This window comes from Leucoraja erinacea, chromosome 4, assembly GCF_028641065.1.
Source record: "Leucoraja erinacea ecotype New England chromosome 4, Leri_hhj_1, whole genome shotgun sequence".
NCBI classification, from domain to species: domain Eukaryota; kingdom Metazoa; phylum Chordata; class Chondrichthyes; order Rajiformes; family Rajidae; genus Leucoraja; species Leucoraja erinaceus.
This window is the reverse complement of record NC_073380.1, coordinates 39,300,336-39,325,609: the sequence shown is the minus strand read 5'-3', so window position 1 is coordinate 39,325,609 and position 25,274 is coordinate 39,300,336. Positions and strand designations below refer to the sequence as shown.

Below are 25,274 nucleotides of genomic sequence, written 5' to 3'. Positions count from 1 at the left end.
TTGCTACGTGTAAAAAGAGTTGAGATACTGTTTATAATTTTGCTGCATGTCATTGTGGTATATATCATGTCTTGATTGGTGAATATGTTTAGTTTGTGACTTTATTTGAAGCAGAAATAATATGTGAATGCTTCATTGAGCATAATTCCGACTGGTAACTACGCACTTCGTCCGAGCACATTATCGCACGCGTCATACAAGCCGTCTTAAATGACCAAATAAACTGTCATTTGGCAACCTAAAAAGCTGCCTAGGTTGCCCAGCTGGCAACAGGGAAAAAAAGTTAAATGAGAGCCCTGTTCAATATAAAAGATTCCCCTGAATCTTTACTTTCCTATTTAGTACTTTTAAAACACATTTCAACAGGTACATGGATGGGAAAGGTTTAGAGGGATATGGCCCAAACATGGACAGGTGGGACATCTTGATCAACATGGGCAAGGTGGCCCAAAGGGCCCGTTTCCATGTTTTATGACTCTAATTCAGTATGTCTTCAGACATAATTTATCTCCAATAGTTTTCGGACAATGAAAAAAGATTATCAGTTCGGGAAAGAAAGATTGAGCAGAAATAGTGCTAAAATGTGCAATTGTTGAAGGTCCAAATGCAACCACTTAATCATACAGGATTAAGATGCTATAATGGGTTGGTTTGGGGTTAGAAAAAATATTTTTGATTAAAATAGCCACTAATTGGAGAAACAAAACTAATCCCTGCTTTCAAAGGAATGACTGGATGACTGAAAATAGGCAAAACAACTTAGTATACTCTTAATCAACATAAGGGGGAAAACAAATCAAAGTGTTGAGCTGAATGAAATGGAGCTACAGGTGCACAACCTTTTATCCGAAGTTCCAAATAACGAAAAGCTCCGAATAGCGGAATTTTTTTCAGTCCTTGAAGAAAGGTCTTTGAAGACGTTCACCAAGGGCGGCCCGCAGAGGTGACAGCGGAACCTCCGGTCAGTCCTCGAAGAAAGGGGAACTAAATCCCCATTCATAAAAGAGACGGTGAGGGTATATTGCGCGGGAAGGTTAATAATTGACAATCTGCTGCTGCCTGCCCGCTGAGTTAAAAAGTTCCCACGGTAGACTCACGATACACAGTGTATCGTGAATCTTGCGTGGGAACTTTTTAACAGCGGGCAGGCAGCAGCAGATTGTCGCTCCCTTCAGTTTCACCCCACCTACACCCCTCTGCTTCCCGGCCATGTGTGTGACCCCTTCCCTCCCCTCTCCAGCTCCCGCCCATTGCACCGGCGCGGGGGCTTTGCACTGTCTTCACGTCGGAGTTGCCAGCAGGTCAGTGCCAGTCACCGGAGACATCAGGACCAACGGGACACCGGCCCCCAAGCCCACTGCAAGCACGGAGATCCCAGAGACCCACAGCCAGCAGCAGCCCAGCCCCGTTCCAACTCCAGAGGAACACGCTCCCCGTAGGGACAGAAGCTGATGGTGTGCAAGGTACGTCTTGGTCTTGGGGTTGCGGATGAGGGGACGCAGCTCGGGCGGTGACGTCTCTGGCCACCCCTCTGTACAGGAGCTGAGACTGGGAACTGTGGGGTTGTTTGCAGTTGCAGAGGGAGGGGGCAAGGGCAGTACAGTTCCCAGTCTCAGCTCCATTCCAGGGGGGTGGCCGGAGACATCAGGACCAACGGGACACCGACTGCAAGCACGGAGATCCCAGAGACTCACAGCCAGCAGCAACTCTAGCCCAGCCCCGCTCCAACTCCAGAGGAACCCGGGTTGCGGATGAGGGGGCGCAGCTCGGGCTGTGGACGAACTGCCACTTGTCGCTGTAGCGGCGCATCGGGGAGCGGGTTCTTGTTGGTCCTGACATCTCCGGCCATCCCCCTGGACAGGAGCTGAGACGTCAGGACCACCAGAAGCCGCTCCCCGATGGGCCGCTACAGCGACAAGTGGCAGTTCGCCCACAGCCCGAGCTGCGCCCCCTCATCGGGACACCGACCCCCAGGCCCACTGCAAGCACAGAGATCCCAGAGACTCACAGCCAGCAACAACTCTAGCCCAGCCCCACTCCAACTCCAGAGAAACCCCGGTTGCGGATGAGGAGGCGCAGCTCGGACTGTAGGCAAACTGCCACTTGTCGCCGTAGCGGCCCATCGCGGAGCAGATTCCTCTGGAGTTGGAGGGACAGGGAGACACAGCGGCTTTTGAGAATGGTGGGCAATCACTTCCAAAGTTCTGCCCACACAGTCAGTACACCTCTCCTACACTTGTCTCCCGCACTAAGATCATCTCGCAGAGAATGATCCCAGCCTAACCCTCCCTATTCTCTCCTATTCTGCAAGAAAAAACTACATTGAAGACTCAAACTCGCGATCGAGTAACTGCCGGGATCGAGGCGCAAACTCGTGACCTTGCGGATATGAGCCGAGCACTCTACCACTGCGCCAGCCGTTAAAATCTACGCTAAAAATCTTCCATTCCGAAAGCCGAAAAATTCTGAATTACGAAAAGTGTCTGGTCCCAAGGCTTTCGGATAAAAGGTTGTGCACCTGTACAAATGAAGTTGCAAAAATACATCCTTAGAAAGGTTTGAAAAATTGCAATTTTTGTGCTAAATTAATTGGGAATAAAGGTATTTGAAAACAGTAAAATCCTGGATCAGTCCCATTTTATAAATTATGAAATATAATTTAATGCAGGCATTTATTTTGAATTTACCATCCAATAACCTTCCTGAATTAAAGCTGAAGATCTTACGTCAGATCACAGAATTAAAAAGGTTTCCAAAGTGAACTTCTGGTTTTAACAATTCTACCAAATGTTGTACTCTTTTTACATTCAAAACAAATGCTCATCGCTTACATTGGTATTCATCAAATTCATGCCGCAGAAACAAAGACATGATTTAAAATAGATTCAATTTATGCAAAAAATGATCTTGCAATTGTATACGTACCTGCAACATGTCATCAATCAGTGTCAAGATGTACTGCACAGTTTGCTCCTTGGAAATATGTGTCATTAAATTTAAAAAGGTTTTGGCACACTAAAAAATAAAAATACTTTTTTTAAGCATAAAGTACAAAAAATGTTTCAAAAATGAAATTGAAATTGCACATTTGCAAACATTTCAAAATATACAATGCATTAATAATGACAGCATACCACCCAAAACACTTGTCCTAATGACTTTAATGGGCAATGTTATATACCAACTCTGATCAAGTTCTGATCATGTTGTTTCCCCCCCAAATATTTACACAGAGAGACGAAAATCTGTTGAAGAAACAAAAATCAAATACTGATCAGATATATCCAAGGAAACTATGGAAAGCTAGAGATAAAATTGCCAGTGCCCTGGCTGAGATTTACGAATCACCATTAAATACAGGTGAGGTACCGGAAGATTAGAGGGTGGTAAATGTTGTGCCTCTAATCAAAAGGGGTGCAGGGAAAAGGCTGTGGCTTTTTGGAAAGTTACTGGTAGATAGATAGATCCTTTATTGTCATTCAGACCTTACGGTCTGAACAATGGAGCTTCCTATGAATGGAGAGATATACATGCACTTTGATGGATTAGGGATAGTTAGCATGGTTTTGCATGAGGGAGGTCAGGTCTTACGAATCTGAGTTTCTTGAAGGTTGATGAGGGCAGAGCTGTAGACATTGTATAGATGGATTTTAACAAGGCATTCGGCAAGGTTCCTCATGGTAGCTCTGGAAAGTTTCAGTGCAAGGGATCCAAGGGGAGAAAGCTGAATGGATAGAAAATTGGCTCCATGAAAGGAAGCAGAGGGCGATGGTGGAAGGTGTTTTGGACTGGAGGCTTGTAACTAGTGGTGTGCGTCAGGGTGTGGTGCAGGTGATCCATTGCTGTTTGTCATCTATATCAATGATTTGAATGGGAACGTACATGGCATGATTGGCAAATTTGCAGATGACACTTAAGTGGGCGTTTTTGTACATAGTGAAGATAGTTGTCAAAATTTACAGTAGGATCTTGATTGATTGGGCAGGTAGGCCAAGGAATGGTTGATGGAATTTAATACTGATAAATGCAAAGGTTCACAAGTTGAGAATCTAAAGTATTGAACGAAAAAGAGAGATTTTCCAACCATGCTATACAATTCCCTGACAAATATAATATAAAGACACAATTCATATGTTCATAAGTTCCAGGAGCAGAATACGGCCATTCAGCCCATCTGGTCTACTCTGCCATTCAATCATGGCTGATCTATCTTTCCCTCTCAGCTCCATTCTCCTGCCTTTGCCCCAAAATCCCTGACATTTAGTTGCATTTGGGAAAAGTCTAACATGGGCACGACCTACACAGTAAATCAAAATGCTTCACAAAGGGAACAACTCACATAGGGATAGCAATTGAAGATACTGGAGAATGGGAAGAAACCAAAGGTCGGGAGCTCTCTTTACAAACCTGGTGCACTAATCCAGGTACACTGGCCTCATTGCTGATAGTAATAAGTTTTTCCCCATAACCTCAGGGAGTTCATGCAATACAACTGCCCAACATCATTCTTCTCTGTCTTAATTGACAATTTTTGCCTTAAAGGTACAGTGCATTTAGAAAGTTTTCAGACCCCTTCACTTTTTCCACATTTTAACCCCACGTTACCTTAATCTAAAATGGATTAAATTCATTTTTATTATCATCAACCTACACATAATAAAAACGTGAAAACAGGCGTTTTGAAATTTTTGCTAAGTAATTAAAATGAAATAACTGATATATCACATTTACATAAGTATTCAGACCCTTTACTCAGTACTTCGTTTGGCAGTGATTATAGCCTCAAGTCTTCTTGGGTATGACGCTACAAGCTTGGCACAGCTGTATTTGGGTAATTTCCCCCATTCTTCTCTGCGGATCTTCTCAAGCTCTGTCAGGTTGGATGGGGAGCGTCGATGCACAGCTATTTTCAGGTCCCTCCCATGTTCAATCAGGTTCAAGTCCGGGCTCTGGCTGGGCCACTCAAGGACATTCACAGACTTGTCACAAAGCAACTCCTGTGATGTCTTGCTGTGTGCTTAGGGTCGTTGTCCTGTTGGAAGGTGAACCTCTGCCCCAGACCCAGGTCCAGAATGCTCTGGAGCAGGTTTTCATAAAGGTTCTCTCTGTACTTTGCTCCGTTCATCTTTCCCTCGATCCTGACTAGTCTCCCAGTTCCTGCCGCTGAAAAACATCCCCACAGCATGATGCTGCCATCACCATGCTTCATCGTAGGTATGGTATAGGCTAGGTGATAGAAACATAGAAACATAGAAATTAGGTGCAGGAGTAGGCCATTCGGCCCTTCGAGCCTGCACCGCCATTCAATATGATCATGGCTGATCATCCAACTCAGTATCCCGTACCTGCCTTCTCTCCATACCCCCTGATCCCCTTAGCCACAAGGGCCACATCTAACTCCCTCTTAAATACAGCCAATGAACTGGCCTCAACTACCCTCTGTGGCAGAGAGTTCCAGAGATTCACCACTCTCTGCGTGAAAAAAGTTCTTCTCATCTCGGTTTTAAAGGATTTCCCCTTTATCCTTAAGTATGGTATAGGCTAGGTGATGAGCGGTGACTGGTTTCCTCCAGACATGACGCTTGGTATTCAGGCCAAAGAGTTCAATCTTGGTTTCATCAGACCAGAGCACCAGAGAAACCAACCTATTGACAAACTCCAAGCTCGTTGTCATGTGCCTTTTACTGAGGAGTGACATCTGTCCGGCCACTCTACGATAAAGGCCTGATTGGTGGAGTGCCGCAGATATAGTTGTCCTTCGGGAAGGTTGGGAGAACCTTCCGGAAGGACAACTATATCTGCGGTACTCAACCAATTACCCACAGGGGAACTCTGGAGCTCTGTCAGAGTGACCATCGGGTTCTTCGTCAACTCCCTGACCAAGGTCCTACTCCCTCGATTGCTCAGTTTGCCGGGCGGCCAGCTCTATGAAGTGGCCTGGTGCTTCCAAAGTTCTTCCATTTAAGAATGACAGTCCACTGTGCTTTTCGGGACCTGCAATGCTGCAGAAATTGGTTTATACCCTTCCCCAAATCTGTGTCTCGACACAATCCTGTCTCTGAGGTCTACGGACAATTCCTTCATCTTCATGGCTTGGTTTTTGCTCTGAAATGCAGTGTCAACTGTGGGACCTTATATAGACAGATGTGTGTCCTTCCAAATCATGCTCAATCAATTTAATTTACCACTGGTGGACTCCAATCAAGTTGTAGAAACATCTCAAGGATAATCAATGGAAACAGGATGAACCCAAGCTCAATTTTGAGTGTCAAAGCAAAGGGTCTGAATACTTATGCAAATGGAATATTTCAGTTATTTATTTTTAATTACTTTGCAAAAATTTCTAACGTTTTTGCTTCTTCATTCTGGGGTATTTTTGTGAGATTGATGATAAAGAAAATGTTTTAATCCATTTTAAAATAAGGCCGTAACGTTACAAAATGTTGAAAAAATGAAAGGGTCTGAATACTTTCTGAATGCACCGTATTTACAATCTTCCTGTCAGGGATCTTTTTCTTTAAGGATACAGCGTGAAAACAGCCCCTTCGGCCCATCGAGTCCACACCGACCAGCGATCCCTGCATATTAATACTATCCTACATTAGGGACATTTTTTTTACATTTACCAAGCCAATCAACCTACATACCTGTACGTCTTTGGAGTGTGGGAGGAAACCAAAGATCTCGGACAAAACCAACGCAGGTCACGGGGAGAACGTACAAACTCCGTACAGACAAACACCTGTAGTCGGGATCAAACCCGGGTCTCCGGTGCTGCATTTGCTGTAAGGCAGCAACTCTACCGTGCCACCTTCCTCATCTGTAGACTGCAACAACTTTCGACATGGATTATTTCTATCAACAATATCACTACCTTTTGCAAATGGTCACCAGACACAATACGTTCCCGAGATCACTTCCACTCAAATACCTTCCATTGTCACTATTTTAACTAAAAAGGCCTTCTTTCTATTAATTTCAGATTTGTTTACTGCCCTGCTACTCTTTCAAAAACAGCAACATCCCACCCTCATTGGCGATTCAGGGTCTGTAGATTTGGTAGTACTGATGCTTACTAAATGTAGAAACAAAAAGGTAAAGATGTCAACAAACATCCTTTATTGAAGGCAATTAACACAACTAGCAGCAATGGCTGGTACAACAATATATTTAAAGTCTACTTATATTGTACATGCTGTTCTTAAAAGGCACATTATCATTTTTATTTCAATAATATGGAATAAAAATACAAAAATGCATCCCATCCATCAACATGGACTTTTTTAGACCATAATAATTTTCCAAGTTATAATAACAATGAGAAAATAAATGCACAAAGTGCAAATTTTACCTGATGGCCCTCATTATCCAGTATCCGCTGTTTATCTTCTGAACGAGCAGCTTCATACTTTTTAATGAACTCACAATCTTCATTGGAAATCATCTGCCCCCTGAGAAGAGCACAATTATTGGCAGATATATGAATGAATGAATAAGTTTGTTGACCAAGTATTGACATACAAGACATTTGCCTTGGTGTTCCGCCCGCAAGTGATAATATGACATACAGTGATAGTTAGGAATGACACATAAAACATTAAACATTAATAATAAAACATTATCGGTTAAACATGTGAATTAAATAAAATACCAGAGCGAAAGGAGGCTACAGATTTTAGGTTATTGAGTAGTGCTACTACTCTGGAAAAAAGCTGTTTTTATGTCTGGCTGAGGCAGCTTTGGCAGTCCGGAGTCGCCTTCCAGAGGGAAGCGATTCAAAGAGTTTGTGGCCAGGGTGAGAGGGGTCAGAGAAGATCTTAGTCGCTCGCTTCCTGGCCCTTGCCGTGTACAGTTCGCCAATGGAGGGAAGGTTGCAGCCAATAACCTTCTCAGCTGATTGAACGGTTCACTGCAGCCTCCAGATGTCGTGCTTGGTGGCCGAGCCAAAAAGAGAAGGTGAGGACAGACACTGTATAGAATTGGACCATCATTGCCTTCGGCAGATTGTGCTTTCTTAGCTGCCGCAGGAAGTACATCCTCTATTGTACTTTTTTGACTGTGGAGTCGATGGTAGCCCCCCATTTAAGGTCCTTGGAGATGATGGTTCCCAGGAACTTAAAAGACTCCACAGATGCGACTGTGGTGTTGTTGATGGTGAGTGTGGTGAGGGAAGGGGGAGCTCTCCTAAAGTCTACTATTAATTCCACTGTCTTAAGAGCATTGAGCTCCAGGTTGTTGAGATGGCACCAGGACACCAGCTGTGTCACTTCCTGTTTCAATATACATTGAAATGCCAATTGCTATGCTGAAAAGGATATTGAGAGTTCAAATGTGAACAAAATTTATATTTAGATTGATGGAAAAACCAAATGAAAAAAGAGATTGATACAGGTTAATGGCTAGGATCTAGGTTTTCTAGCAGGATGGTGAGGAGGCAAGGTGCAGTGGGGAAGGGCAAGAGAGAGGACAAATAATGGTATTTCCGAAACATTCTTGACATTTCATACATCATCCTGAACAAATTTAGTTTTGTCGCATCAACGTGAAATTTAAAAAAGTCAGTAGTCCAATATATTCCCCGCCACATAGAAATAGAAAACTCACAAAAACATCTTGGCTAGCTTGAACATCGCACAGAACCCCCACCCCCTTTCCTCTCAATACAGGGAAAATTATATCAACAAACATAACTTGTTGATTTAAATTTTTAAATCTTAAAAATGTTCGGGGTACATTTTACAAATGTTATAATTGCTATTGTCTTAGATTTGGATGTTTCTGATTATTTTTAAAGTGTGTTAATAATCTGGTTGGGCCAGGGAGCATGATGGGATTCTCATATAATTGGGATGTCAGCTATCGAATAGATTTCAGCACTTGGCCACTGTAAGTTTGGTTGAATTTTGGCATTTAATTTGAGAACACTATCCTTGCAAACAATGTCTGGCTACAAATCATCACAATGATAATAATGTCAAATTGGTACTTGAAGCAGGAGATGCTCTACCTTTTTCTTCCAATAGTATAACATCCCCAAGTACACTTCCAAGATTCAGTGATGAAAGATTAATCCTCAAAAGTTGAAACACAGTGCATTGTTTTTTTAATGAATCATCAAAAATCATAAACTCAAGCAGGTTATGTGTACAACTTGGAACTACAAAGAATTTCTCATAACAGAAAATACCACCAAACGTAAGAAAACATGAACTTAAGGTGCGGCACGGTGGCGCAGTGGTAAAGTTGCTGCTTTACCGTGCCAGAAACCCAATTTTGATCCTGACTACGGGTACTATCTGTACGAGTTTGTATGTTCTCCCCTTGACCTACATGGGTTTTCTCCAGGTATTCCAGTTTCCTCCCACACTCCAATGACATACAGATTTGGCTTAGTTAGCTTCAATAAAATGGTAAATTGTCCCCAGTGTGTAGGATAGTGTTGGTGTGTGGGGATCATAGGTTGCCGCAGACTCGGTAGGCCAAAAAGCCAGTTTCCGCACAGTATCTCTAAGCGCTACCTGTGTAATAAAAATTTAAGGTTAAGCAGTATTTGTGAAGAGAGAAAGAATTAATGGTTCAAGTTGAAGACTCAGATCAAAGATGCTTAACCTGCTGAGATTTTTCAGTGATTCCTGGTTTTCTTAACTTTCCAGCACCTGCATTTTTTTTTCATTTTTTAGAATAGTGCAATAGCTGACAGTGATGTATTTATGTATTTATTCAAGCTATGCCATTCAAAAACTATGCAAAATCAAAAACCATCGAAATGTCATTCTTGTAGTTTTTGCAGATGAGATCCACAAATACCCAAACAAATGCCAATGTCACATCAGCAATGTCTACTTTACAAACATATTTATATCAATAATTGCAATTATTCGTCTTCAAAATAACTACCGTATTTCCCGGAAATGAAGACGCTATTTTTTATTTAAAAATAAGGCACGAAAATTTGCCTGCGTCTTTGAGGCCGAAGGTTAGATTGTTAGCCAAGAAAGATAGACTTGGCTACCCCTGGTCAGTTGGGGGTGCTGCGAGTCGGCTGCCCTGCCAGCAGCGAGTTCATTACTTCGACTTTTTTTGGTATGTCCGAGTGTTTGTGCTTTTTTGTCTCTCGGTGTTCCTTTCACAGCGTTGGCAAAACGTTGAGAAGGAGGGAGTCGGGGATCATCCCAGCAATTCACTCACAGCTGCTGCGGCGCTCCGGGCGCGGAGCCACCACATTGTGGCCGGGGAGGGAAGTAGCTCGGGTGGCTGCGAGCGGCCATTGACCGCGAAATCAAATTCCACTGCACCTTTATGTGAGGAGACCAGCTCGAGCGCGAAGATCATAGAGCGGAGCGGGTCAGCGGGTGATGAATAACAGGACAGCAGGTGGAGGAGCTTACTCCTGTGTCAGCACGTTTAAGGGACCAATTGAGGTTACTCGCGCTGAAACAGGACTAAACTCCACCGCCCGTTGTTCTGTCACCGGGCGATGGATGACAGAACAACGGGCTATGATCTTTGCTCTTGAAAGACACGGACCGGGCAGTGAATGCCATGCAGTGTCGCGCAGCACGGGAGGCAGTCGGAATTTAAGGATTTGCGGAATGTAGCTGACATGAGCAAGGCTGGAAAGCGGCAGGGGCAGCCACAATGCGGTGGCTCCGCGCCCGGAGCACCGCGGCAGCGGTGAGTGAGTGCTGGCATGATCCTCGAGCCCCTGCTTCTCAACGCTCCTGCCTATGCTGACCCGGGTCAGACTCCCCACACGCTGCGAAAGGAACTCTCCCCCCAATTAGTCCCTTGAACTAGTATTGCCATTCAATAAGATCACAACTGATTCAACATGTCCCGGTATGCTCCTGTTTCCCCACCATCTCTCCACCTGTCGTCACCCTCCACCCCTGCACCCATTCAGAATGGAGGAGATCTGGAACCCTTGGGCAAATTGAATTGAATTAGTCAAATTGAAGATTGCAGTTGCTAGAAAAATTGAAGGTAGACAAAAAAGCTGGAGAAACTCACACGGACAGGCACCCCCACCCCCCCCCCCCCCCCCCCACCACACCACACCACCACCATTCCTTCGCTCCATAGATGTTGCCTCACCCGCTGAGTTTCTCCAGCATTTTTGCCTACCTACAACAGTACACGTGATCACAATTAAATAAAGAATGCTCACTGTAGATAAGATTGCCAGTTGACTTTATTTGCCCGAACTTCAGCAGCTTTTGCAGCAATTATATTTGTAGGAACTGCAGCATCCACAGCACCTCTGATATCCATCTTCTTCAGCTACTGATTGTTGCCTAAAGATAAAAAGATATTTGCTGAGAGTATTCACCATCTTAACAACCAGCAGGGCATCCAGCCACAGTCTCTCTAATGTCTCCATCCTAAAACTTTAAAAGAAACATTACAAATAGTGAAAAATATCTCCTTTTCAAAAATGGTCATACTTTGTCCTATTTGCAAGGAAGAGCACCATACATAATGCATGAATGGTGCTAGTGTAAATTACATCAAATATATTAAAACAACACACGATGCAATTAAAAATCTTAACAATTCTTCATAAGTACATAGGGTATGTATACTACATAATATGCCACATACAGTGCCCTCCATAATATTTGGGGCAACCTAGAATTGATCATTTTTTAACTTTGAAAAAACTCCTTTGTTGCTCTCTCAGTATGTTTGGAATCATTGTCTTGCTGTAGAATGAACCGCCAGCCAATGAGTTTTGAGGCTTTTGTTTGATTCTCAGGGCACATGTTTCAATGTTTGTTCTTATTTGCTTCCTCTAGAGCTTTCTTTCTTATACAACGTATTGGATGCTGTATTATTGGGTTAGGGAAATGTCTATTATGTATGGGGTTAATCGATATCTGTAATGGATTGTTAAGAGACCACCCCCATTTGGTTCGGCCCCTCGAGGTCCCGGGACCTATAAAAGTCCGCTACCACGAGGTCCAGCGTCGATCTTCTGGGAGAGTGCTTGGGACTGCGTGACCTTCTGGAGTGTCTCTGTTTGAGCGAGGCCTAGCGGCCTTGAATAGGTAGATACGAGGATTGAACCCACAGTGGTTAGGTACAGTGGTGGGAACTGTAATTCTGTTTTGTTAAAATAAAGATTAGTTGATCAAGTGCTTGATTCAGTGGTTTTTGACTGAAACTAGACTGGCAGGAAGCTTAAGGGCCTGTCCCACTTTCACGACCTAATTCACAACCTTTTTTACTCGCGGACATTTTTCATCATGCTAGAAAAAACGCCCCAACCTACTTGATGCCATGAGTACCTACAATTAGCATCACGGCCTGCCACGGCCTACCTACGACCTCGAGACGACCATGCTGTGAGTATGAGTCAAGGGCAAACTCGGCAGAGGTTGTGAATTAGGTCATGAAAGTGGGACAGGCCCTTTAGAACGAGCAATTTACACGAACAATGCCTTCATTCCAGCCATGAGTGATGTTGCATCCATTACAAATTAATGAACTTCTTAATGTCTTAATTCACTTAAATAGCAGCTGCCCATCACACGTCAAAGATACTGCTCTATATCTCAGAAATACAACACGTAACTGTCATTATATTTATGCACATAACCACATTTGAATTTCTAACCCATGCCTTGGTTTTAATAAAGTACTTTCAACACAATGATCCACTTTATAAATAGAATGTAAAGCTTTAATTTCTATTGCCAAAGTTTGGAATTCTGGCAGAAATGTTGGGACAAACTGCTAGATTTTTGTTCACAAGTTGAGAATGATCTTTGGACTTCTGATCACACTGATTCACAGGACACACCAGACCTTTCCCTCCCCCAGTTATTGCAATTCTCCCAAATTATGTTTTCCTTCCTAGCTCCTTGTGGAAAGGGAGTATCTCCTCTAACTCCCATGGCAAAACAAACTTGGACACTAATCCTCTTTTACCACCAGGTACAAATAGCAAATGTTCACTGAAAGTCGTTTTTTTTTTCCCCCTCTGGTAAACTGATCTAATTAGTCTGATTGTTTAGGTATTAACAATCTTCATCAGGTAAAACAAGACAGAAATATAATTTCACCAAATATAAACAATGTACACACTGAACTAAAAGGGACAAACTAAAACTTCACATCTAATGAAGTAGTTCTAAAGTGCAGTCACTTTCTTAAAGTATTGAATGCAATTCATTGCAAATCAGCTTGGTCATGGGCGAGTGTTAACCAAATCAAAAATGTAATGATGGATGTGCAAAGATGCAAACTACACCTTGGTTGACTAACAGTTATGAGCTTCGGGACGGCATTGTTGTCAAAACAGACAGGAGACGAGCCGCATCAACAGAGAGCGGGTCAAGACAGGTTGCGATGCCCAGCTCGGAGCTGACATGAGAACTGTGTAGGATGAAGAGTAGAACTTGTTCAAAGTTTCGCTTGGGCAGCTTACAACCCAGCAATATGATTATCGATTTCGCTAACTTCAAGTAACCCTTACTCTCCCGCTCTCTCCATCCCTTTCCCCCATCCTAGTTATCCGACGTTTCACTGTCCTGATTAAATGTTATATTGCATGCTCGTTGTCATCTTCCACTCAGCTAACAATGAACCATTCTACATTTCCGCGAACATGTTTTGTTTTGATCTGTCGTTTACACACCTTATCCTTCCATATCTCCCTCATCCCCCTACTCTCAGTCTGAAGAAGGGTCTCGACCGGAAACGATTCGTCACCTAATCCTTCTCCAGAGATGCTGCCAGTCCCGCTGAGTTACTACAGGATTTTGTGTCTATCATCTGACAGGAGAACTGCTCGATGCTGCTGCATCGCTCGAGTAACGTGGGAGTTGGAGCAGCCGGTGCCCGACGCAGTGACAGCGGGCGGGCGGCGCGGACACCGACTGCGGCCTAGGCCGAGGCCGTGCTCCCAGCTGTGAGGCGGCGGAGGCGGAGGCGGAGGCGGCCTCTGGTCAGGACCCGGCCCAGTCCCAGTCCCAGACCCAGACCCAGACCTCGGCCTCGCGCCGCCGTTACACGTCGCGGCGCGCGCGGCGGTTCGAAAACAGAAAGCTCGAGACTCACCTCGGAACGAATGCAGCCGCGTCACCTTGGAACCCTCGGTGGAGCGCGCGGCAGGATCATGTGAGCTGTCATGTGAGCTGTCACATGATCCGGCGGCTCCTGGATCAGCGGGACCGTGCCGGACAGTCGAGCCTGGTCTGGCGCGGGCTGGTTCACAACCTCCTGTCAACAGGCTGCTGCACCCATCATTATACAAACACATAATGCATCCTTAATAAGGATGAGGGTATAATTATTTAAGAATATTCGATTTACTTGTACTATGGTGGTAGGTTTTGTTTTTGAATTATTTAGTATTGTAAATACTATAAATCTATTTTTTGGTTTAAAAACAAAACACTGCGGCGCTCTATCCTCGCTGTCACCCCTCTCTGTAGCAATGTTACAACATTTTCAGATTCTGCAATTTATCCCATCAGATAAAACATAAAAATAAGTTTAATTTGACACCTAATTCACTTTCATATCTTCAGTATTAAAAAAGTGATGGCCCATTTCATACTCGGAAATTAGCATCTTGTTCCGTACTGCTTTTCCATTGACTTAACACAAAAGCTGTGATCGAGGACAGTCAAAAGCCCATAATTTTATTAAAAAATACGAGAACTGAATGACATTTTCAGTTATTATAGATTGAAGCATTCTGAAACAAATTTGAAACAATCTTACTTGGATGACCTGAAATTAAAACATATAAATAGTTACCTAATTGAGCCAATTTCAAAATGCAATTACTAGATCTAAACATCTATCCATTTCTTAAGAAAAGATTAACATTTTTAAATAGCCTAAGTGTCCAAATAACATTCACACAATCATTCATAATATAACATGATTTTTAAATCTCAGTGTCATGAATTTATAGGCCAAATGGAAGGAATTTAGTGTTTAATTCCTGTAAATTAATGGCCATTTTAATCATCTTGCGAGTGGGATTTTGTGGCACCCGATCGATTGGAACGTTGCGGTTGCAGTGAATTTAAACCCCATATCGGCAGGAAAAACACTGCCGGTTCGTATGGGGCCTAAATCATCTTTTCGCAACATAAAATTTGGATTAAGGTAATCCTAATATAATGATGTAGTCTTAATGATTACAGGCCCGTCGCATTGACCTCTGTAGTCATGAAGACCCTTGAAAGGCTTCTGCTGGCCAAGCTGAAAAATATCACAAACTCCCTGCTCGACCCTCTGCAGTTTGCATATTGGGCTAATAGATCTGTGGATGATGCAGTCAACCTGGGCCTGCACTTCATCCTACAGCACCTAGACCGCCAGGGGATCTATGCGAGGATCCTGTTTGTTGATTTTAGCTCTGCATTCAACACCATTGTGCCAGAGCTACCACACTCCAAACTTTCCGAGTTGACTGTGCCTGAACCTCTCTGTCAGTGGATCACCAACTTTCTGACAGACAGGAAGCAGCATGTGAGGCTGGGAAAGTTAATCTCGGACCCGCAAACACTCAGCATAGGAGCATCGCAAGGCTGCATACTCTCTCCTCTCCTCTACTCTCTCTACACCAATGACTGCACCTCCCTGACAAGCTTCTCAAGTTTGCAGACGACACAACCTTGATTGGACTGATCCAGGATGGGAAGGAGTCTGCCTACAGACAGGAAGTGTTACTGCTGGCGTCCTGGTGCCGTAGCAACAACCTAGAGCTCAATGCGCTTAAGACAGTGGAATTGATTGTAGACTTCAGGAGAGCTCCCCCTCCTCTCACCCTACTCACCATCAACAACACCACAGTGACATCTGTGGAGTCTTTTAAGTTCCTGGGAACCATCATCTCCAAGGACCTTAAGTGGGGGGCTACCATCGACTCCACAGTCAAAAAGGCACAACAGAGAATGTATTTCCTGCCACAGGCAATGATGGTCCAATTCTACATGGCCACCGTAGAGTCTGTTCTCACCTTCTCCATCATGGTCTGGTTTGGCTCAGCCACCAAGCACGACACCTGGAGCGAATCGTCCGATCAACAGAGAAGATTATTGGTTGCAAACTTCCCTCCATTGATGAACAATACATTGCAAGGGCCAGGAAGCGAGCGGGCAAGATCATCTCTGACCCCTCTCGCCCTGGCCACAAACTCTTTGAATCACTTCCCTCTGGAAGGCGACTCCGGACTGTCAAAGCTGCCACAGCCAGACATAAAAACAATTTTTATCCACGAGTAGTTGCTCTACTCAACAGCCAAAAATCTGTAGCCTCCCTTTGATCTGGTATTTTGTTGGTTCACATGCTGATCAATGGTGTTTTATCATGAAAGTTTTATTATTATTAATATTTAGTGTTTTCTGAGTCATTCGTAACTGTCACTGTACGTCATGTTGTTACTTGTGGGTGGAACTCCAAGGCAAATTCCTTGTATGTGAATACTTGGCCAATAAAATTACTTACTTACTAAGAAGCATGTTTATATGTAAAATAAACGGCTTACCTTTAGCTGTCCTGTACGGGAGATCCGTCCCGTTGTCGGCGTTGACTGCATTAGAAGCGGATTTTTATTTTAATCCAACACTGAAATTGTCCCGCGGTTTAAAAAAAAATTCACGGAACGGCAGTCAGAACAATTCTTCAGCATTAGCTAGCAGAGAAAATAAAACTCCGGCAGGCAGGAGAAAAACGCATTTTAACACCCCCCCCCCCCCAAAGGCCTCAAAGGCGCAAAAGTCGTGCACACGGCCAGTGGCAGAACTGCAGCGCCGCTGAAGGTAAGTTTTGTAGCGTGCCTACTCTCTGCTCCCTGGATTGCTCTGGGATTTATTGGCTGCTGTGGCGCAGAGATGAAGGAGGTTTGTTTACTGTCTTGAGAGCCATGTTTAAAATTCAATTATCAACTTTTAAATTTCTCTGAACTTCTTTATCATCGACCTTGAGCATAAACCTTTCAAAGAGACAGTGATGTCGATGGACGTCACTGAAATATTTACTGCCTCTGTTGACAGGATATCCCAGATGAATTGCCAGCTGAAATGAAAGTCACCAAGAAGAACAAAAATTATAGAAACACGTATGTCACTCTGTCAATGCATAGTCGACTTTCAATCATTCTAAAATCCACGTGGATCACATAATACCAAAATACATCACTTGCTGGGGGTGGTGGTGGATGACAATGAACATGCTTCTCTGGTTCTAACAGAATAGTACAGCCCAGCTGTCTAGGCGCGAAAGACAATTCTAGTTTATCTCAATATCTGTATTGGAATATGCTTAATCAATCATATGGTTTAAAGCAGCAGAGTTTAGTTTAGTTTAGAGGTACAGCATGGAAACAGGCCCTTCGGCTCACCGGCTCCACACCGGCCAGCATATTGAAACCATCCTACACACACTAGGGATAATTTTTACATTTACCAAGCCAATTAACCGACAAACCTGTAAGTCTTTGGAGTGTGGGAGGAAACCGAAAATCTCGGAGAAAACCCACAGAGGTCACGGGGAGAACGTACAAACTCCATACAGACAGCACCCGTAGTCGGGATCGAACCCAGGTCTCCGGCGCTGCATTCGCTGGAAGGCAGCAACTCTACCGCTGCGCCACTGCCGAGATAAGGTAATTTTCACCCAAAAATATATTTTGTTTGCAAAACATATAGCTATAAATTATGGGATTCTGCATTGCCTTCATTCTTTGTACCAAGCATATTATAACTGCATGCAAAACTCTCAAACATCACATTGATAAGTTTGACAAATTATATGTCTAGCCCTTCTGTGTCTTGTGATGAAAGGACCTTATGATATGGACTTTACCCGAAGTCGAGTCAAGTCAAGGCAAGTTTTGGGTTTATTGTCATATGTACAAGTATGGTGGGGTAAAGATACAATGAAAATCTTATTTGCAGAAGCATCGTAGCTGGAGCATTGATTGTAGAAAGAGAATTATTTTTGTGTGTGGAGGAATTGGTTGTAGATGAATCATGTACCCATGATCGGGTTAATGTATGAGGCGCATTTGAAGGCTCTGGGCCTGTACTCGCTGGAGTTTAGAAGAATGAGAGGAGATCTCATTCAAACCTAGTGGATAATGAAAGGCCTAGATTGAGTGAACGTGAAAAGGTAATGTGAAAGTCTAGAACTAGAGGGCACAGCCTCAGAATCAAAGTGTATACCTTTAGCATTGAGGCAATGACTCATTTTTTTAGCCGAGGGGGATGAATCTGTGGAATTCATTGCCACAGATGACTATGGAGACCAAGTCATGGGGTATTTTTAAAGCAGGGATTAATAGGTTCCTGATGAGGAAGGGTGTCAAAGGTTATTGGGAGAAGTCAGGAGAATGGGCAGAAAGGAACTGCAAATGGTGGTTTATACCGAAGATAGACAAAAAGTGCTGGAGTAACTCAGCAGGTCAGACAGCAAATTTGGATAAAAAGATGAGTGACGTTTCAGATCAGGAAAACGGAAAGTAGGGGTTTGGGGAGAAGTGAAGAGATGGAGGCGAGAAAAGACCAGGAACAATTAAAGCCTGCCACAAATGACCTCAGGCAGGGCAGTGTCTCAGGAAGGGGTGATCTGTAGGGAAGCATGTCAATCATTTGCAACTCCACCTCCACCTACCTCTGAAGGAATATTTCACTTTTTGAAATATTTTTGAAACAGTGATGTAGCTGTTGATGTTCAAGAATAATAAGAATTATGAGTCACATTTCTGAAATCAGTAAGTTTGTGATTATGATAGAATCATCACTCACAGGCTGGTGTGCATGGCCCCATCGGACGCCAAACATCCTTTGCACCACCTCGCCCAGGACTCACAGCAACTGGGACCTCAATGCCTGTCATCTCGTCGCCCCTTCTCCCGTCACGCAGCGACCCTCTGTGGCTCCTGTTTCAACACACTAGGAGCATGGAGAACCAGCTGGGAACAAACTTCATGACCTCCGCAATTCACTGTTGCACTGAACACCACAGCCCCACCCGGATCGGACGACCCCGCAAAGAGTGGGTCGCCCTGAACCGACTCCGTACAGGGGTCGGCCGGTTCAACGCCAACATGCATAGCGGGGGGCTGCATCCATCAGCAGCCTGCGTGTGTGGAGCAGACCAGCAAACAGCGCAGCACATCAATTTCGACTGCGCTGTCCTTCGCCCCCCCTGGTGGAGGGGTAGACCTCACGACCCTCGAGAACAGCACATTGAACTGGCTACAGCACCTGGAGGGCATTACATAACCTCTGCTGCCTCAAACGCAAGAAGAAGAAGGCACGTCCTAAAACTATAACTCATTATGTGTTAGTCATTATGACCTTTACATAATTATTTGAGAAGCAGCCATTCAATGGTATTTTAGCTTTTACAAAAAGTGGTTAGTATCTCTTTGGAAAAATGGGGAGAATACTAGTGAGAAGAAAATGGATAGGAGTGGAAAGCTAGGAGGTGATTAGTGCCACTGTGCCTCAAAATGGAGGGAATAGGCAGGAAGAATGGGAATAAATCGTGTAATTTGTAAAAAAAGGTAGCTTTCTTTGTTGTAGGTTGTCAAATTTCCTCACATATAGTAAGTGTTAGCATTATAGTTGACCTCGCAGAATAATTAATCCGGTTCATATCATAACATGGACTGACATTTCAGAACACATTATAAAATAGACTGACATTTCAGAATGCAGAACTGTTTCACTGTCTTCTTGAAAGTGGAAGTAATCTACAGTGCTGAATCTCAGGTTTCATTGTTCAAGCCTTCTGTCAGTATTCCACAAGCATTTTATTTATTGCTCCTGCTGCATTGGAAACTGTTGTTTAGATGTAGTTCCACTTGGAAAAGTCCTGAGAAAGATAACAGTAAGTGAAATTTGAGTCCAGCAAGTAAGATGGGACTGGAACCGAAGTATGAAAGGAAAAAGAAAGAGCCAGCATATTGTCAGATATAATTGTAAAAGTATTGCTGGAGAAGTTAATAGCAAGAGGCAGAATGGAGTGATGTTGTGGTGTAATGTCTGAGGTTGTGTGAGAGGTCGGGACAATTTTAGTGCCCAGAAGATTAATCAAGTAAAGAGAGAATAACAAAACGATCATGGGTTTGACTGAAAGGGGCCTGTGACAACAGGACTTAAATGCAATGGACAGCATTGATCATATTTAATCCACCTTATCACATCCCAAATCTCCCTCATTCTACTTTTTCTTCAACCTTACAACATCCTGTTGGTTCAACATACCCATCCTATCTGCCCTCTCCTTTCCATGGCCATAACCTTTTGTCTTCCTCATTTCTAATTACACAATACATTCAACTTCTGCCAACACAGCCATAACGTTCAGAAGAGGAAGCAAACAGACAATCATTGCACCTATCATTTTCATCCATCAGCTCAGGTTCTGGCAGTTCATGAACGCAAGAAGGTAACTTAAAGGCAGGTTCTGCATATGGTGCGTTATTAAGTATGAGAGAACAGTACCCAGGTCAAGATGAAAGTGTAAATAGTGGGTCAGTTCTGCAGGGGGTGAACTCATACAACCGTTCTATCTCAAAGGACAGAGAATGAATAATTTGAGGGTCAGCCTGTGACAAGGATGCACATAGAGAAAGACTGTGCAAGTTGTCAAAGATGATGGACAAATCCAGTACCACTTGGTACATAGTCAGGAACCCATCCATTCCAATGGCAGCCATTTCAATAGCTTTAAAATAAAAACATTTAATTCAATGATTTTTTTGTCATTTTCCTTTTCAGTTCTTTCCAAATATTACTAGTCATCAGACACATTTCAAAACAATAAACTGGTCTTTTGAGAGCACAAGCTAAAGGAATTTTCAGATTGTATCTCCATAATACATACATAGCGGTGTAAAATATTGGTCCCATCGAAAACTCCTCACCCTATGAAGGTTTGAAGACCCTTATATTCTCAATGAAGTCAGGAGTCTACAGGCAATTGTTACAACTGATTTGGACGTGAGAAAGGAATAACATTCAACCTGGAAGACTGCAACCATGAGGCAACTACACTACTGGAAGCACCAGTATAATGGTAAAAAAGAAAGCTTTGGGTCCCAAAGAATTCATATCAGTTGCCAGCAGTAATCACATTCGTCCCATTCACCCTTTTCTTATTTTCCTATCCCATTTAACTTTTTCTTTCCCATCAATGCTAATCAATTCCCTTTGAATCTTTTTGCCATTAACTTATACAAAGGGGGTGGTTTTCAGAAGGCACCTAAGCCACCAGCATATGGTGGGTATGTGGGGGGAAACTGGAGCAAACAGATGAAACAATATGGTGACAAAGAGAACATGCAATCTCCACACAGACAGTACCTGAGGTTAGGATGGAGCTCAGGTTTCTGGAGCGCTAAGACAACAGCATTAACTTGTCTCATCGTGGACACTGACAGAACTAATAATGTTTTGCTTATTTAAATATTTTTAACTTGCAGTTTACTTAAAAACTGGATGCATTCCATCATAGTTTATTCCCTTTTTTTTACTCAGCAAAGTCAGGAGTTAACCACTTCCTCTTGAAATAACTCTTTTTTTGTAGTTACTTGTGCAATAATGATGTAGTAATATGTGGAGGCTGAATAATTCATATTGGACAATTATTTTGTGCTGAAGAAAAGCAGTCCTATATTTCTGTCACCCTAGTTTGTAGTATTATTTTAGTTATTATTCTACAATTGATGACATTTCTATTGATATCACATAAATTGACAACTTGATAAATGGTCAAGAGTTTACCAATGCAATAACTGATGGGTAAATCACACATACTCACAGATCTGGTATAACAATATTTATTGAGTAACATATACAACACACTGCAGCATGTTACTCCTACCATGCAGCAGTACTGATTGGCAGCACATGTCAGGTTGCAATAATATGAATGCTGTGGTAGTAGGCGGAGTTTATAATAATAAAGCACTACATTGGTTAGCAAGTAACAACCTTTCAATGTCTCCATGATCATAAAGTACCAGGAAATGGAAATTTAAATTACAAGGCACAAAACTAAACTTCTCTAATACTAGTGAGAATGTGAATAATGTTCTGAATAACTAAACACTTTCATTTTGAAACTCCAGTTAAGCAATTGTGGATGTTAAACAAATAACCATATAACCATATAACCATATAACAATTACAGCACGGAAACAGGCCATCTCGGCCCTACAAGTCCGTGCCGAACAATTTTTTTTTCCCCTTAGTCCCACCTTGCTGCACTCATACCATAACCCTCCATTCCCTTCTCATCCATATGCCTATCCAATTTATTTTTAAATGATACCAATGAACCTGCCTCCACCACTTCCACTGGAAGCTCATTCCACACCGCTACCACTCTCTGAGTAAAGAAGTTCCCCCTCATATTACCCCTAAACTTCTGTCCCTTAATTCTGAAGTCATGTCCTCTTGTTTGAATCTTCCCTATTCTCAAAGGGAAAAGCTTGTCCACATCAACTCTGTCTATCCCTCTCATCATTTTAAAGACCTCTATCAAGTCCCCCCTTAACCTTCTGCGCTCCAGAGAATAAAGACCTAACTTATTCAACCTATCTTTGTAACTTAGTTGTTGAAATCCAGGCAACATTCTAGTAAATCTCCTCTGCACTCTCTCTATTTTGTTGACATCCTTCCTATAATTGGGCGACCAAAATTGTACACCATACTCCAGATATGGTCTCACCAATGCCTTGTACAATTTTAACATTACATCCCAGCTTCTATACTCAATGCTCTGATTTATAAAGGCTAGCATACCAAAAGCTTTCTTTAGCACCCTATCTATATGAGATTCCACCTTCAAGGAACTATGCACGGTTATACCCAGATCCCTCTGTTCAACTGTATTCTTCAATTCCCTACCATTTACCATGTACGTCCTATTTTGATTTGTCCTGCCAAGGTGTAGCACCTCACATTTATCAGCATTAAACTCCATCTGCCATCTTTCAGCCCATTTTTCCAAATGGCCTAAATCACTCCAAATGGCCACTCCAAATAAGCAATGTAAGAGGTTGTAATTGCAAATTGGAAGCACTGATCAAATGAAATTTTATAAGAATATTATAAAACTTTGCTGCGTTATTACATAAGAGAAGAAAGTTCAACTATAGCAATCATGAACAATGGAGCTTGACATATTTCCAGCTAACGATTATAAATGAAGATTGGCATAAAATCAGCTGCCAATTCAAAGATAACATATTTTCAAATTATATTGCCAAGTGACAGTATGTAGATGAGAAAGGATCCAAACAGGGATCCATGTTGAATACAGGGGTTGATAGTGCAGGAGAAGAGAGAAAACCAGAGGACGTAAGTTTAAGGTGATGGGGGAAAGATTTAATAGGAACCTAAGGTGTAACTTTTTCACGCAAAGAGTAGTGGGTGTGTGGAACGAGCTGCTGGAGGAGGTAGTTGAGACAGGGGCTATTGCAATGTTTAAGAGACATTTATACAGGTTCAGAGGGATTTAGGCTAAACGCAGGCAGGTGGGACTACCGCAGTGACATGTTGACCGGTGTGGGCAAGTTGGGCCGAAGGGCCTGTTCTCACGCTGTAAGACTCCATGATTATGACTTTAAAAGTCATTGCTAGAATGCTTGGCTTTGCTTGAATAAGTAAAGAGGACTCAAACAATGATAGTTTACAGGAAGGATGTGGAGGCTTTGGAGAGGGTGCAGGAGAGGATTACCAGAATATTAGTTATAAGGAAATGATGGAAAAACTTGAATTTTTTTCTCTGGAACTTCAGAGGGTGTGGGAAGATCTGATAAAAGTACATAAAAATATGAGAGGCATAGATAGGATAGGCAGTCAGATCTTTTTTCCCCAGAGTGGAAATGTTAAAGAGTATAAAGCATATATTTAAAGTGAAATGGGAAAAACTTAAAGAAGATGTACAGGGCAAGTTTCTTTTAAACAGTGGTGGTGGCTGCTTGGAACACAGGGCCAGGATTGGTGATGGAGGAAGTTACTATTGTGCCTTTGAGAGGCTTTTAGACAGGAATATCGAAATGCAGGGAAGGGAGGAACGTAGATCACATGCAGACAGAGCAGATTAGTTTAATGTGGCATCATACTCCGCATGGACAGTGTGGGTCAAATGAATGGGTCTGCACTGTACTCTTCTATGTTCTATATAGTTTCATAGACTCAAAAATGGAAGTGTTATTAGATTGATTAGTAGGACTGGATGTTACAATCCACAAGGTTTGTCACTACAATTGACATTTGGTATTCTTGAGGATGACCACTAGGTGATTTTGCTACCAATCAGACACATCTTCAGTTGTGTACCTCAACGTCACTGGATGTTTCGGTCTTCTATCACAAGACACCCTCAGCCGAGGCAGGCCCACCGCAGGGAGATCAGACCTGGGTGTGTGTCTTATGGTTAGCTTCTAGATCACGTGGCAGCCCAGATAAGGATCATGTTATCAATTGAGGTTAAGGAGAGATTTATACTATGATATACAATTATGTTATTTATATTGTGATCACAGTCACAAAACAAGTTATTACTATTTGTAGCAGTTTGATGTCTAAGGGTAGAAATATGATTATAGTTGGCATTGACAAAAATGCCCATAAGTTTTCACGAAGAGTGTTCATGAGCATTGTTTTGAATATTAAGGAATTCACATACAAGTTGACAAAAGCTACACAAAACAGGAAACTAAGAAGAAAATTTGTGTGTAAGAGTTAAATTTAAAGAGTTTTACACCAATGGTGGCAAGTTTCATACCTGAGATTAACTTGGAGAAGATGGGGCAATGGAAGGCATTAATTCAACACCAAAAGTTAGACACAGGATGGGAACCGGAATGAGAGGAACCTTAGCTGAGTTAGCAAAGAATGGTTCCAGTCTTGTATGTGAAAACAAATCTGGTATTCATTTTCAACTCATTTTAGAGGGAAGAAATATGGGTTTTAAGGAGGAGAATACTGATATGGAAGAAGAATCTGCAGTTACCTTTAGTTTAGTTTAATGTAGCACAGAAACAGGCCCTTTGGCCCAATGAGTCCATGCTGACCGGAAATCCCCACACACTAACACTGTCCTACCCACACTAGGGGTAATTTCCAATTTTACCAAGCCAATTAGCCAACAAAACTGTACTTTTTTGGAGTGCGAGAGGAAACTAGAACTCTTGGACAAAACCCACATAGGTCACAGGGAGAATTTACAAATGCCATACAGACAGCACCCAGTCAGGATCGAACCCAGGTCTCTGGCGCTATAAGACAGCA

At 42.7% G+C, this 25,274-nt stretch overlaps 1 protein-coding gene across 2 annotated transcripts in view; it reads right to left on the bottom strand.

The window, feature by feature from the left end:
* Positions 1–14,214, bottom strand: part of atp6v1h (ATPase H+ transporting V1 subunit H) — an 84,917-nt gene extending 70,703 nt beyond the window's left edge. The window contains exons 1-4 of one of the 2 annotated variants that reach the window (XM_055634065.1): positions 14,062–14,214; positions 11,168–11,294; positions 7,352–7,451; positions 2,926–3,015 (exon numbers count right to left, since the gene is read on the bottom strand). In XM_055634065.1, coding sequence (XP_055490040.1) covers positions 2,926–3,015; positions 7,352–7,451; positions 11,168–11,271 — 294 coding nt within the window. In that variant the 5' untranslated portion in view covers positions 11,272–11,294; positions 14,062–14,214. Of the gene's footprint in view, positions 1–2,925; positions 3,016–7,351; positions 7,452–11,167; positions 11,295–13,639; positions 13,787–14,061 lie in introns of those variants that run through there. The other variant, XM_055634066.1, reaches the window with a different exon arrangement.
* Between the last annotated feature and the right edge of the window lie 11,060 nt (positions 14,215–25,274).